We start from the raw sequence: 14307 nt of genomic DNA, 5'->3' as shown, positions 1-14307 counted from the left end.
TATTTTCTAGAGGTTTTACTGTTTATATATCTATGTATAAGCTATTTAGTATTGATTTCTGTGCATGTTGTAAATTAGGAGACAAGTTTTACTATGTTTTACATGTATATCCAAGTTGACCTAGTAGTACTTTCTGAAAAGACCTCCCTTTCTCTATATATTGCCTTGCCAGCTGGGCATAAATCAAGTGTCTATGCATACATGGATAATTTTCATTGATATGGTCTATCCTTGCATAAATGCCACGCTGTCTTAATTACTGTATACAGCTATAGTCAGCTAGACCATCTGACTTCAGCTGACTAGTCAGCTTTTTCTTCTTCTTGATCATTGTCTTGGCTATTTTTATTCTTTTGCAATTTCATATAAATTTTATATTCAGCATTTTAGTCTCTCTCTCTTTCTGTCTCTCTCACAAAAAGAACCTGAAAGTTTTGGATTGACAGTTCGGTAAATCTATAGATCAACTTGAAAAGACTTTTTATATCTTCATAATATGGAGTCTTTGGATCAATAAACATGATATATCCATCCATTTATTTAATATTATTTCAGTCAAGAAAGTTAATAGAGTTTCATGTAGAGAGCTTTTACATCTTTATTCCTAGTTATTTGATATTTCCAATGCTATTGCAAATGGCATATATTTTTAATTCCATATTTTAAGATTTTCTTGCAGTATAATTTGAATATTGAGTCTGTACCATAGTAAACTGACAACTAACATTAACAATAGTAATTTACTCTATATTATCTCAGCTTTTCTACATAAATATTCCTACTAGCCCCAATCCACAACTTCTATTTCATTTTTTCCCAATTCTTAAGTTTTTTTTCTTTTTTTTATTGTTGTTGTCATTTGGCTGTTGCACTACACTTTGTACCTTCAATGGAATACAAATGGTAACAACTTGTAGCCTTTAACAGAGTCTCTAAAAAATAATTATTTGGGGGTGCCTGGGTGGCTCAGTTGGTTAAGCATTTGCCTTCTGCTTGGGTCATGATCCCAGGGTTTTGGGATCAAGTTCCACATCAGACTCCTTGCTCAGCAAGGAGCTTCTTTCTCCCTCCACCTCTGCCCCCCTGCTTGTGCTCTCTCTGGCTCTTTTTCTCTCTCTCAAATAAATAAAATCTTTAAATATATATATTTATTTATTTTATTAATAAGAATGATGTTTGCTACAGGTTTTCTGAAAAGTCTCTTTGCAAAACTAAGAACAATCTTTTTATTTCTAGTTGGCTGGATTATTTCTAGGTTTGTTTAAAAAGAAAAACTGATACTAAATTTTATCTGTGCCTTTTCTGCATCTACCAAAATGATTATAGGATTTCTCTACTTTATAGTGCTGATGCAGTGAATTCCAATGACCTTTTTTTATTGAAAAATATTTGACATACATCACTGTATAAGTTTAAAGCATATAGCAGGATGCACTGATTCACACATATTGTGAAATGATTATCACAATAATCATATAGATACAGGAAAAAGGACATCCTTGTGATGATATCTTTTAAGATGGACTCTCAACTTCTTTTTTTGGTATGATTCATTAGTATTTGCTGTAGCTATGTTGTATATTTTATCTCTAGTACTTATTTATTTTATAAGTGGAAGTTAGTATATTTGAACAAGTTCTTCTAATTTCCCCTCCTACCATCCTGTGCCTCTGGTCCCCACAAATCTGATGTAGTTTTATATGAGGGGTGTGTGTGTGTTGTTGTTCTTGTTTTTACATTCCACATGTAAGTGAGATCATATAATATTTGTCTTTCTCTATTTCACTTATTTCACTTAGCATAATGCCTTCAGATTCCACCCAAGTTGTCACAAGTGGTAGGATTTCCTCATTTTTCATGGATAAACAATATTCCATTGTAGGTATTTTATATAGAAAGAGCACAAGTCTCTTATCCATATATCCATTAGTGGACACTTAGAGTTTTTCCATGTTTTGACTATTCTAAATAACACTGCTGTGAACATAGGGGTGCAGATATTTTTTCAATATATTCAGGGAATATATTCCCTGAAGTGGTATTGTTGGATCTTATGACAATTTTGTTTTTAATTATCTGAGGAATCTCCATACTGTTTTTCATAGTGGCTGCACCAATTTGCAATTCCCTCAACAGTACAGGAGGGTTTTTTTCCCTCCACATCCTTACAGTATCTATTATCTCTTATCTTTTTGATGATGTTATCTCTTATCTTTTTGATGATGGCCAATCTAACAGGCATGGGGAAATTACCTCATTGCAATTTTCATTTTCATTCCCGTAATGACTGGTGATGTTGAGCATCTTTTCAGTTAGGTCCTTTCCCCAGTTATTATTTAGGTTATTTTTATTTTTTGCTATCAAGTTATATGAGATCTTTATATATTTTTATAAGAACCCTTATCAGATGTTTGGTTTGCAATTTTTTTTCCATTTTGTATGTTTCACTTTATTCATAGTTGATTTTGCTGTGTAGAAGCTTTTAAGTTTGATGTAGTCCCACTTGTTTATTTTTGACTTTGTTGGTTGTGCTTTAGGTGTCATATCTAAAAATTAGCAAGACCCATGTCAAGGAACTTTATTTCTAAGTTTTCTTCTAGGAGTTTCATGGTTTTAGGTATTACATTTAAGTCTTTAACCCATTCATAGTGAATTTTTATGAGTGGTGTTAAGATATAGTCATTTCATTCTTTTACATGTGAATATCCAATTATTCTAGCACCACTTATTGAAAATATTTTTTTTTTTCCACTGAGTGTTTTTGCTCCCTTTTCAGATATTAATTGATTGTGGGGCACCTGGAGGGCTCAGTGGGTTAAGATTCTGCCTTTGGCTTATGTCATTATCTCAGGGTCCTGGGATCGAACCCTGTATTGGGCTCCCTGCTCAGCAGAGAGCCTGCTTCCCACTCCCCCCACCCCCCCACCACCTGCCTACTTGTGATCTCTCTCTGTGTGTCAAATAAATAAAATCTTTTTTAAAAAGTAGTTGATTGTACGTACATAGGTTTATTTCTGGTCTCTCAGTTCTGTTCATTGTTCTATTTGTCTGTTTTTATGCCAAAACAGTACCATACTGTTTGAATGACTATGGCTTTATAGTACAGCTTGAAATCAGAAAGTATGATGCCTCCTGCTTTGTTCTTTCTCAAGATTGCTTTGGCTATTTGGGGTCTTTTGTGGTTCCATATCAATTTTAAATGTATTTTTTTCTACTTCTTTAAAAAATACCATTGGAATCTTGCTAGGAATTGCATTGACTCTATAGAGGGGTTTTCATATTATTGACATCTTAACGGTCTTAATTCTAATCCATGAACATAGGATACCTTTCCATTTCTTAGTGTCTTCTTTGGTTTCTTTCATCAATGTCTTTTAGTTTTCAGAGTACAGATCTTTCATCTTTTTAGTTAAATTTATTCCTCAGTATTTTACTCTTGTTGAGGCTATTGTAAATGAAGTTGATTTCCTTATTTTTTAGGAAATTTGTTGTTAATGTATAGAAATGCTACTGATTTTCATATTTTAATTTTGTGTCCTGCAACTTTACTGAAGTTATTGATTAGATCTAATAGTTTCGGGTTGAATATTCAGGATTTTCTATATATAAAATTGTGTCATCTGCAAATAGAGAAATTTTTCTTCTTCCTTTCCAATTTTGAAAACTTTTATTTCTTTACCTGGCCTGATTGCTTTGGTTAGGACTTCTAATATTATGTTGACTGGAAATAATGAGAGTGGTCACCTTTATTTTGTTCCCAATTTCAACCTTTTACCATTCAGTAGGTTGTTAGCTATAGGCTTGTCATATATGCCCTTTATTATATTGAGATATGTACTTTCTGTGCCTAATGTGTTGAATTTTTATCATGAACAGATGTTGAATTTTATCAAATGCATTTCTGCATCTATTCAGATAATTACATGATTATTTTCTTTCATTCCATTAATGTTTTGTATCACTTTCATTGATTTGCATATGTTGAACCATCCTTACCTTCCAGGGATAAATTCCACTTTTCTTGGTGAATGATTCTTTTTAATGTGCTGCTGTATTTGGTTTACTACAATTTTACTGAGGATTTTTGCATCTGTATTCATCAGGGATATTGGCCTATGGTTTTCCTTTCCAGTAGCATCCTTTCTTGTTTTGGTGCAAGATAATGCTGGCCTCCTAAAATAATTTTGAGAGGATTCCCTCCTCTTCTGTTTTTTGGAAGAGTTTTAAGATTGGTGTTAATTCTTTAAATGTATGGTAAAATTCACCAGTGAACCAATCTGGTCCTGGGCTCTACTTTGTTGGAAGATATTTTATTATTGACTCAATCTCCTTATTAGTGAATGGTGTATTCAGGCTTTCTATTTCTTCTGATTCAGTCCTGGAAAATTATACACATTTCTAAGCATTTTTCCATTTCTTCTAGGTTTCTAGTTTGTTGGTGAATAGTTGTTCATAGTAGCCTCTTATGATACTGTGAATTTCTCTGGTATCAGTTGTAATGTCTCCTTTTTATTTTTAATTATTTAATTATTTAAGTATTGCTTAATTTCCGTGTGTTCATGAATTCCCAGGTTTCTTCTTGTTTTAATTTCTAGTTTCACGCCATTGTGGTCATAGACGATATTTGGTATAATTTTAATCTTCCTAAATTTTCTAAGACTGGTTTTGTGTTCTAATATATGCTCTATTGTAGAAAATCTTTCTTGTGCACTTGAAAAGATGTGTAGCTGCTGTTTGGATAAAATGTTCACTTTATTTCTGTTAGGTCTATTTAGTCTCCAGTGTTTTTCAAGTTCACTGTTTCCTTATTGATTCTCTGTCTTAATGATCTATCCATTGTTAAGAAAGAGATATTGAAGTCTCCACCTACAACCGTATTAATTTTTATTTCTTTTTAACTCAGTTTCTGCTTTACAGATTTAAATATTTCAGTGCTGGGCACATAAATATTTGTAATTGTTTTATTTTCTTGATGTGTTGACCCCCCCATCATTACATAATGACATTTTTGTTTCTTTTTATCATTTTTAGTTTGAAGTCTTTTTTGTCTGAATTTTGTTATTGTTATCAATGTTGCTTGAAATATTCTTTTTTTTTTCAGTCTCATTAGATGTGTCTTTAATACTAACATAAGCCTTTTTAGACTGGATATTTCTGGATCTTGATTTTTTTTTGTCCATTCATCTATTCTATGTCTTTTACTTGGAAAACTTAATCTGTTCACATTTAAATAAATTTTTAATAGGTAATAACTTACTATTTCCATTTTTCTCACTGTTTGCTGAATGTTTTATAGATCTGTTTGTCCGTATTTCTTATCCTGCAATCTTTTATATGCTTTGATGTATTTTGGTATCACTATGCTTTCACTTCTTTATCATGTTCTTTTGTATAATTATTACGTGATTTTTCTTTGTGGTTACCAGGAGGTCTTTTAAGCTTATGACACACTATTTTAAACTGATAACAACTTCAATAGAATTTATAAACTTTATACTTTTACCTCCCTTCCCCCTCATAATTTAGGTTATTTCGGTTACAACTACATTTTTCAGTATTGTGTAAATAATGATAGGCTATTTTAGTTTTTTATTATTATTGTAAATTATTATAGATTATTTTTACTATGTTAGTTTTTTTAACTTTTAGAGTTTTAATTGAATTATATACCACTGGTATCACACTGCAAAATTTAACTATGACTATAAATTTACCATTACATGTGAGATTTACAATATATTTTTTTAAGGTTTTTCGGAGGGGGTTTTTTGGTGGGGGGTGTTGGACAGAGAGATAAAGAGAGCACAAGTGGGCAGAGCAGCAGGCAGAGGGAAAGGGAAAAGCAGGCTCTCCCCAAGCCGAAAGCCCTATATGGAGCTGGATCCCAGGACTTTGAGATCATGACCTGAGCTGAAGGCAACTGCTTAACCAACTGAACCACCCATGTGCCCCTTACAATATACTTTTAAAGTTTTATATTGAGAATTTGTGTACTTTCACTTTCACTAGGAAAGCTCTCTTTAGCATTTCTTGTAAAGCAGCTCTATTGATAATAAATTTCATCAGCCTTTGTTTCTGGAAGTCTTTATTCCCCCATTTCTGAAGGAAAACTTCATTGTATATATAATTTTGGGTTGGCAGTTATTTTCTTTCAATATTTTGAACATGCCACTTCATTTCTTCAAAACACAAATTCAGCTGCATCTCATTAGCTCTTAAAATTTAAGGAATTTTGGTATGCAATATTTTTATTATTGTCAACTTTAAAATATTTTTCTCTTGTGATTTTTCTTTGACCCATGGATTCATACAATTGTAATATTGGTTTCCAAGTAAATGAGTATTTTCTGTTTTTTTCTGTCCCACCTACCTCCATATGGCAAGACCCAAGCTCTAATTATTAAAGTTCTGAAAGCTTTCAAAAGCACTGTTTACCTTCTCAGTCTCTTAGCTTCTTCTTGTTAAAGTAGCATTTACATCTCAAGGAAAAGCAGTTCTAGATACCAGGTCATATTTCTGGGTTATCTTCTTCTCTTGGTTTTCTAATTTTTTAATGCTTCTTTAGTTCTGAAATGCATGAGATGTATAATTTGTCTAGTTGCTGTCAGTTATTGTTTTGAATTACCAGAATTGGAAGTCAACAGTCCTATTACTTTTAACACTTGATTTCTAAGTGCAGATATCAAATAATTTGGGGGGATTCCACAAGAATATCTGAATTACCCAAGTTGAAGATTTTATGCCATGGATAAATGAAATTCAACAAATATTCTTTCATGTTTGTGATAACAACTCTAAGCAGTGTAAAAACTTTATGTAACTTTATACAACTTAACACCAAAAAAAAAACAAATAAGCCAATTAAAAAAATGGACATAGGACCTGAATAGACCTTTTTCAAAAGGAGATATAGAGATGGCTAAAAGACACGTGAAAATATGCTCAACATCACTGATCATCAGGGAATTTAAATCAAAACCACACTGAGATATCTCATACCAGTCAGAATGGCCAGTATCAAAAAGATAATAACATGTTGGTAAGGATGTGGAGAAAGAGAACTTTTGTGAAGTGTTAGTGGAAATGTAAACTGGTATAGCTGCTCTGGAAAACAATATGGAGGTTCCTCCAAAAATTAAAAATAAAAATATCATATGATCCAGTAATTCTACTACTGGGTATTTACCCAAAGAAAATGAAAACACTAATTCAGATCCAGTAATTGCATTGCTGGGTATTTACCCCCAAAATACTAAAACACTAATTCAAAGGGATACATGCACCACAATGTTTGTTGTAGCAGTATTTACAATAGCCAAATTATGGGAGCAACCCAACTGTCCATGATGATGATGATGAATGTATAAAGATGTGGCATACATACAAATTTTACATATATATATATATATATATATATATATACACATATGTATATATATAATGAAATATTACTCAGCCATAAAAAAGAATGAAGTCTTGCCATTTACAACAACATGGATGGAGCTAGAGAGTATAATGGTAAGTGAAATGTTACTCAGAGAAAAACAGATACCATATGATTTCACTCGTATGTAGAATTTAAAAAACAAAACAAACAACCAAAAGAAAAAAGAATGAGATAGATAAAACAAGAAACAAACGCTTAACTATACAGAACAAATTGATTGTTACCAGAGGGGTGGTGTGTGGGAAATTGGGTAAAATAGGTAAAGACAATTAATAGTAAACTTATCATGATATGCACTGAGTAATGTATAGAACTGCTGAATCACTGCATCATATGTCTGAAGCTAATATAATACTCTATGTTAAATATACTGGAATTTTTAAAAATTAATTTTAAAAATGTATATGTACCCCTATGTTGATTGCATCATTATTTACAATAGCCAAGATATAGAAACAAGCCAAATATCCATCAGTAGATGAATAGTTAATGAAGATGTGATATCAATATAAAGTAATTATATATTATGTTATATAAAATATATATATATATATATATATATACACACACACACACATATATATAAAATACCTATGATCCTAGGGAAATTAACCAAAAATTATTTTCAATATTATTTATTGAAGTAGAAATCTGAAAAGTTGTATTAAATATAGACATAATAGTATTGATAGCACCTAACCACTGAATAATGAAGCATTGAAAATAAAGTAGCTATCTGTGGTTATAATAAGAGGGTAATTAATTCTAGGGCTGAACAAGAAGGTAGAAGAAGTATCATTGAAATAAGTTTTACTAATTATTTATCATGCTTCTTTTTGGCTAGGTCTTACATAGTATCATAAAAGGGAATTAAATATGAAGTAATAAATATAACCAAAATACAGAAATCCATGCTGATGTTGTTAGGTCAAAAGATTTTTCACTACTTAAAAGCTAATTTGGCATTGACAGTGTAAGACCTCAGATTCTCAATAAATACATGTTGATGTTATTTTATTCTATTTGCTTCTTTCCACAGGTGGAGAGGTCCCATACACAACTCTGGCTACTCGAATGATGATGGGGGCTTGGTGGCTATTTGCACTGATTGTCATCTCATCTTACACAGCAAATCTTGCTGCTTTCCTCACTATTACCCGCATCGAAAGCTCCATCCAGTAAGTAGACAAAGATTTCAGTAGCTACAAGGTTTGAGGAATGTTGAGTAGCCAAAACTATTTAAATAAATATAAAGTATCTGATAATAAATCTACACCCTTCTTTTGAATAAAGGCTTAATTTTGTGATATGCAAGGATCACTATATTGGTAGAACATTTTTTATAAAGTATAATTCTGGGTATAATTCTAATATTGTTTCCCACATTTTCCTGGAAGAAAAATACATATTCAGTGTTTCAGTTTCCACAAAGTATGACTATGTTTGGGCAATGTTATAAAAAGGGAAGGAAAAGGAGTCATATTAAAATATATATAACAATACCAGTTTCTGTCTTGAGTCTGCTCCATTGTGCACTGAGTAAATAGTTGGTTAGACATTAGATGATTGATAAATGACAGGGAAAGAGAGAGAGAGAGAAGGAGGTAGGGGTGTGAGGGAGAGAGGTAAAATAATCTCTCAAGAAAGAAAACCACATAATGTAATGTTTTTTCATTACATTATAGCTAATGTCATAGCAACTGTGGTAACTATTACTGCTGCTTGTTCAGCTGCAAGTGGTGAGTTACCACCAACTATGGTGCACTTACTCAAATCCTAAAAGTTACCGAAGTCAATGCCTCCGTTCATGATGGCCACTTCCACGAGCTCCAAGAGCCCAAAGGCCTGTGATCTAGCACAGCCAGTTCTGCTTCTGTGGGTTCATGCCATACTAGCAGCACCACAGTACAACTTCTGCCTTATAAGAACATAAAGTTCTGTGTATTGTTTCAGAAACATTTTCCTGAAAATGTTTTATTCGTCCAAAAATAAGATAGCATGAATCATCTTAGAATTGAAGAACGTTCACTCTCCACAAAACTGACAATTCAAAATTATGAATAATTAGATTTGTTAAGGAATTCAGTAGGGATTTAATTCATCCTTAAAGGAAAACATCAGAGTTCTTCCCTTTAGAAATGTTGTAAATGAAGTCCATTAATAGCCACAAAACTATTATAACACAATACTAAAAATAAAACCAAGAATGAATGATATATAAAGAAGTAGGATTTTTTTTTCAATTGCCTGTGGTACAAAATTGAAAACCCCAAATTCAACTAATAATCATAACAGACAGTTAATTATTTCATCCAGTTACTGAAAGTAGATGAAGAAACAGAAGTTTGCAAGATAAATTCTCAAGACCACATAAACAATAGTGTCAGAGCTAGAAATCTAACCCATGTCAATCCAATACCAATCCATATCTTACCCACTGAAATTTTTCCTTATGTAGCATGGTTTTTACAGTTTGTTTGCCTGATCTGCTTCCCTGGGGTTGCAGGCCTCATGGTGTGTGTGTGTATACGAACTATTTAATCGTTACCAGCTTTGCCAGCATTAGTTTGTATCTTAACTTTTATGCAATAGCACTGGGATCAGAAGCCTCTATCAAATTTTTACACCCATAAGGTTTCTCTAAAGGTAAAACCTAATGGAAAAAGATCATAATTTCACATGATGTTTCCCACAGGTATAGTTCCACAATCCACAATAACTGAGCCTTCATTTCTTAAAAAATTATTTCTTTCTAATGCCAGCTCACATTATTAAAAGCCAACAGTGGGTATAATAAATATCCCTTTCTTCTAATCTTATCAGTAGACTAATTTTGAAAGGAGAAAAATCAGAGCCAAAGGAGTTAAGAGAAGTCTGATTCTCTCCACAAACTTAAAGATATCTTCTAATTTCATGCCTCAGCTGCATTGGTAAACATAATTGCAGCCAGTGTTTCTTGGAAACATTTAAAGTTCTATTTGCAACTAATGTCAAACTTTCTTGAAAAATCCAAAGTCTAATTTTTCTTAGAAAAGACAAAACCTACAATACTATCCATGTCATGCTCCTTAATCATTTATATCCATAAGATTTGCTCATCACTAAATGAAACAATGCTTGTCAATGCATCATTTTCAGTTCATTTTTGCTATGTCATTGGCACACATACCAGGCACATGTTCATTCCCAAAATTCAAAGTTGCTTCTCCAGACCCAGAAGGACAAAGTAGCAGCTTTTCCCCTCTCTCTCACTGACTTTTTTTAAATTTAATTTAATTTTTTTTCAGTGTTCCAAAATTCATTGTTTATCCATGACACTCAGTGCTCCATGCAATACGTGCCCTCCATAATATCCACCACCAGGGTCACCAAACCCCTCCCTCCCTCCTCCCCTCCCAAACCCTCAGTCTGTTTCTCAGAGTCCATAGTCTCTCATGGTTTGTCTCCCCCTCCGATTTCCCCCAACTTACTTCTCCTCTCCATCTCCCAGTGTCTTCCATGCTATTCCTTATGCTCCACAAGTAAGTGAAACCATATGATAATTGACTCTCTCTGCTTGACTTATTTCACTTAGCACAATCTCTTCCAGTTCTGTCCATGTTGATACAAAAGTTGGATATTCATCCTTTCTGATGGAGGCATAATACTCCATTGTATATATGGACCATATCTTCTTTATCCATTTGTTTGTTGAAGGGCATCTTGGCTCTTTCCACAGTTAGGCAACTGTGGCCATTGCTGCTATAAACATTGGGGTACAGATGGCCCTTCTTTTCACTACATCTGTATTTTGGGGATAAATACCCAGTAGTGCAATTGCAGAGTCATAGAAAAGCTCTATTTTTAATTTCTTAAGGAATCTCCACACTGTTTTCCAAAGTGGCTGCACCAACTTGCATTCCCACCAACAGTATAAGAGGGTTCCCCTTTCTCCACATCCTCTCCAACACTTGTTTACTGTCTTGTTGATTTTGACCGTTTTGACTGGTGTAAGGTGGTATCTCAGTGTGGTTTTGATTTGAATCTCCCTGATGGCTAATGATGATGAACATTTTTTAATGTGTCTGTAAGCCATTTGTATGTCTTCTTTGGAGAAGTGTTTGTTCATGTCTTCTACCTATTTTTTGATGTGATTATCTGTTTTGCATGTGTTGATTTTGAGGAGTTCTTTATAGATCTTGGATATCAGCCCTTTGTCTGTAGTGGCATTTGCAATTATCTTCTCCCATTCCGTGGGTTGCCTCTTTGTTTTGTTGACTGTTTCCTTTGCTGTGCAGAAGCTTTTTATCTTGATGATGTCCCAAACGTTCAATTTTGCTTTTGTTTCCTTTCTCTTTGGAGACATATCTTAGAACAAGTAGCTGTGGCTGTTGTCAAAGAGGTTAGTGCCTACGTTCTTCTCTAGGATTTTGATAAATTCCTACCTCACATTGAGGTCTTTATCCATTTCGAGTTTATCTTTGTGTATGGTGTAAGAGAATGGTTAAGTTTCATTATTCTATACATAGCTGTCCAATTTTCCCAGCACCATTTATTGAAGAGACTGTCTCTTTTCCACTGTATGTTTTTTTTTTTTTTTTTTTTTTTTACTGTATGTTTTTTCCTGCTTTGTCAAAGATTGTTTGACTATAGGGTTGAAAAAATGCTATCAATGAGATCCAATCTAATCTAAATACTCTAACATCTAGGGTAACCAAGGTAGAAGATAGAATTAGTGATCTAGAGGACAAACTGATAGAGAAAAAGGATCAGGAAGAGGCGTGAAAGAAACAGCTTAGAAGCCATGAAAACAGAATTAGGGAAATAAATGATGCCATGATGTTCCAGCATCAGAAATATTGGGATCCCTGAGGGGGTGGAGAAAAAGAGAAGACTAGAAGATATAGTTGAACAAATTGGGGATGAAAATTTTCGCAGTCTGGGGAATGGAAACAGCGTTCATATCCTAGAGGTAGAAAGAACACCTCCCAAGATCAATGAATCTGGAAAGACCTCTAGGCATTGATTGTGAGACTGACTAATCATAATTTTATACAAGAGCTTTTCAGAGCAGCTAGGGAGAAGAGATTCCTTACATACACAGGAAGGTCCATCAGAATAACATCAGACCTGTCCACAGAAAGCTGGCAAGCCAGAAAGGGCTGGCAAGACATATTCAGGACACTAAATGGGAAGAACATGCAGCCAAGAATACTTTATCCAGCAAGGTTGACATTCAAAGTGGATGGAGAGATAAAGTACTTCCAAGACTGGCAAGGTTTAGAAGAATAGGTGACCACCAAGCTGCCACTACAAGATATATTAAGGAGGGTTCTATAAAAGAAGAAAGAACCCAAGAGTGACATAGAACAGAAATATACAGAGACAATCTATAGAAACAAGGACTTCACAGGCAAGATGATGTCAATAAAAATGTATCTTTCAATAATCACTTTCAACATGTTGGCCTAAACACTCCCATAAAACGGCACAGGATTGCAGATTGGATAAAATGACAGGACCTATCCATATGCTGTCTACAAGATACCCATTTGGAACCTCAGGATACATCCAGACTGAAAGTGAAAGGATGGAGAAACATCTTTCATGCCAATGAGCATCAAAAGAAAGCTGGGGTAGTGATTCTCATATCAGATAAATTAGATTTTAAACTAAAGACTGTAGTCAGAGACAAGGAAGGACACTACATCATTCTTAAAGGGTCTATCCACCAACAAGATCTAACAATTGTAAATATGCCCCCAATACAGGAGCAGCCAACTACATAAGACAACTGTTAATCAAGATAAAGAGACATATTGATATGAATACATTCATAGTAGGGGATCTTAACACACCACTCTCAGTAACAGACAGATCATCCAAGCAGAAAATTAATAAAGAAACAAGAGCATTGAATGGGACACATTAGACCGATGGACATCATAGATACATACAGAACATTACACCCTAAAACAACTGAATACTCATTCTTCTCGATCACACATGGAACTTTCTCTAGACTAGATCACACACTGGGTCACAAATCAGGGCTCAACTGATACCAAAAGACTGAGATTATTCCCTGCATGTTCTCAGACCACAATGCTTTGAAACTGGAATTCAACCACAAGAAAAAGTTTGGAAGGAATTCAAACACTTGGAAGCTAAAGACCACCCTGCTTAAGAAGGTTTGGATCAGCCAGGAAATCAAAGAAGGACTTATACAATTCATGAAAACCAATGAGAATGAAGACACTTTGGTCCAAAACCTATGGGATATGGCAAAGGCGGTCCTAAGGGAGAAGTACATAGCCATCCAATCCTCCCTCAAGAAAACTGAAAAATCCAGAACACACCAGTTCTCTTTGCACCTTAAAGAACTGGAGAATCAACAATAAATTAGGCCAACCCCACACACAAGAAGAGAAATAATCAAGATTAAATCAGAGATCAATGAGATAGAAACTAGATCAATGAGATAGAGATGGAGTAGAATGCATCAAAGAACTAGAAGCTGGTTTTTTTGAAGAATCAATAAGATCAATAAACCATTGGCCAAACTAATCCAAAAATAAAGAGAGAGAGGACCCAAATTAATAAAATTATGGATAAAAAGGGAGAGATCACGACTAACACCAAGGAAATAAAAACAATCATCAGAAATTATTATCAACAGTTATATGCCAATAAATTAAACAACCTAGACAAAATGGGGACATTCCTGGAAACCTATTAACTTCCAAAACTGAATTGGGAAGAAACTGACTTGAATAGACAACTTGAATAGACCAATATCTAGTAAAGAGATTGATTTGATCAATCAAAACCTCCTAAAAATCAAGATCAAATCAAGATAAAAAATTCAAGATGAAAAACCT

The 14307-nt window shown here is 33.7% G+C and overlaps 1 protein-coding gene across 4 annotated transcripts in view; it reads left to right on the top strand.

Moving 5' to 3' along the window:
* The window catches only part of GRID2 (glutamate ionotropic receptor delta type subunit 2), a 1513029-nt gene that overhangs the window by 1230571 nt on the left and 268151 nt on the right, over nt 1-14307 (top strand). For all 4 annotated transcript variants that reach the window (XM_082728077.1, XM_082728076.1, XM_082728074.1 and 1 more), the window contains one exon: nt 8487-8625. In XM_082728077.1, coding sequence (XP_082584203.1) covers nt 8487-8625 — 139 coding nt within the window. The remainder of the gene's footprint in view (nt 1-8486; nt 8626-14307) is intronic.

This window comes from Mustela nivalis (assembly GCF_964662115.1).
Source record: "Mustela nivalis genome assembly, chromosome: 4".
Classification (NCBI taxonomy): Eukaryota; Metazoa; Chordata; class Mammalia; order Carnivora; family Mustelidae; genus Mustela; species Mustela nivalis.
Note: the sequence above shows the minus strand (reverse complement) of the source record. Positions and strands in the feature narration are given on the sequence as shown.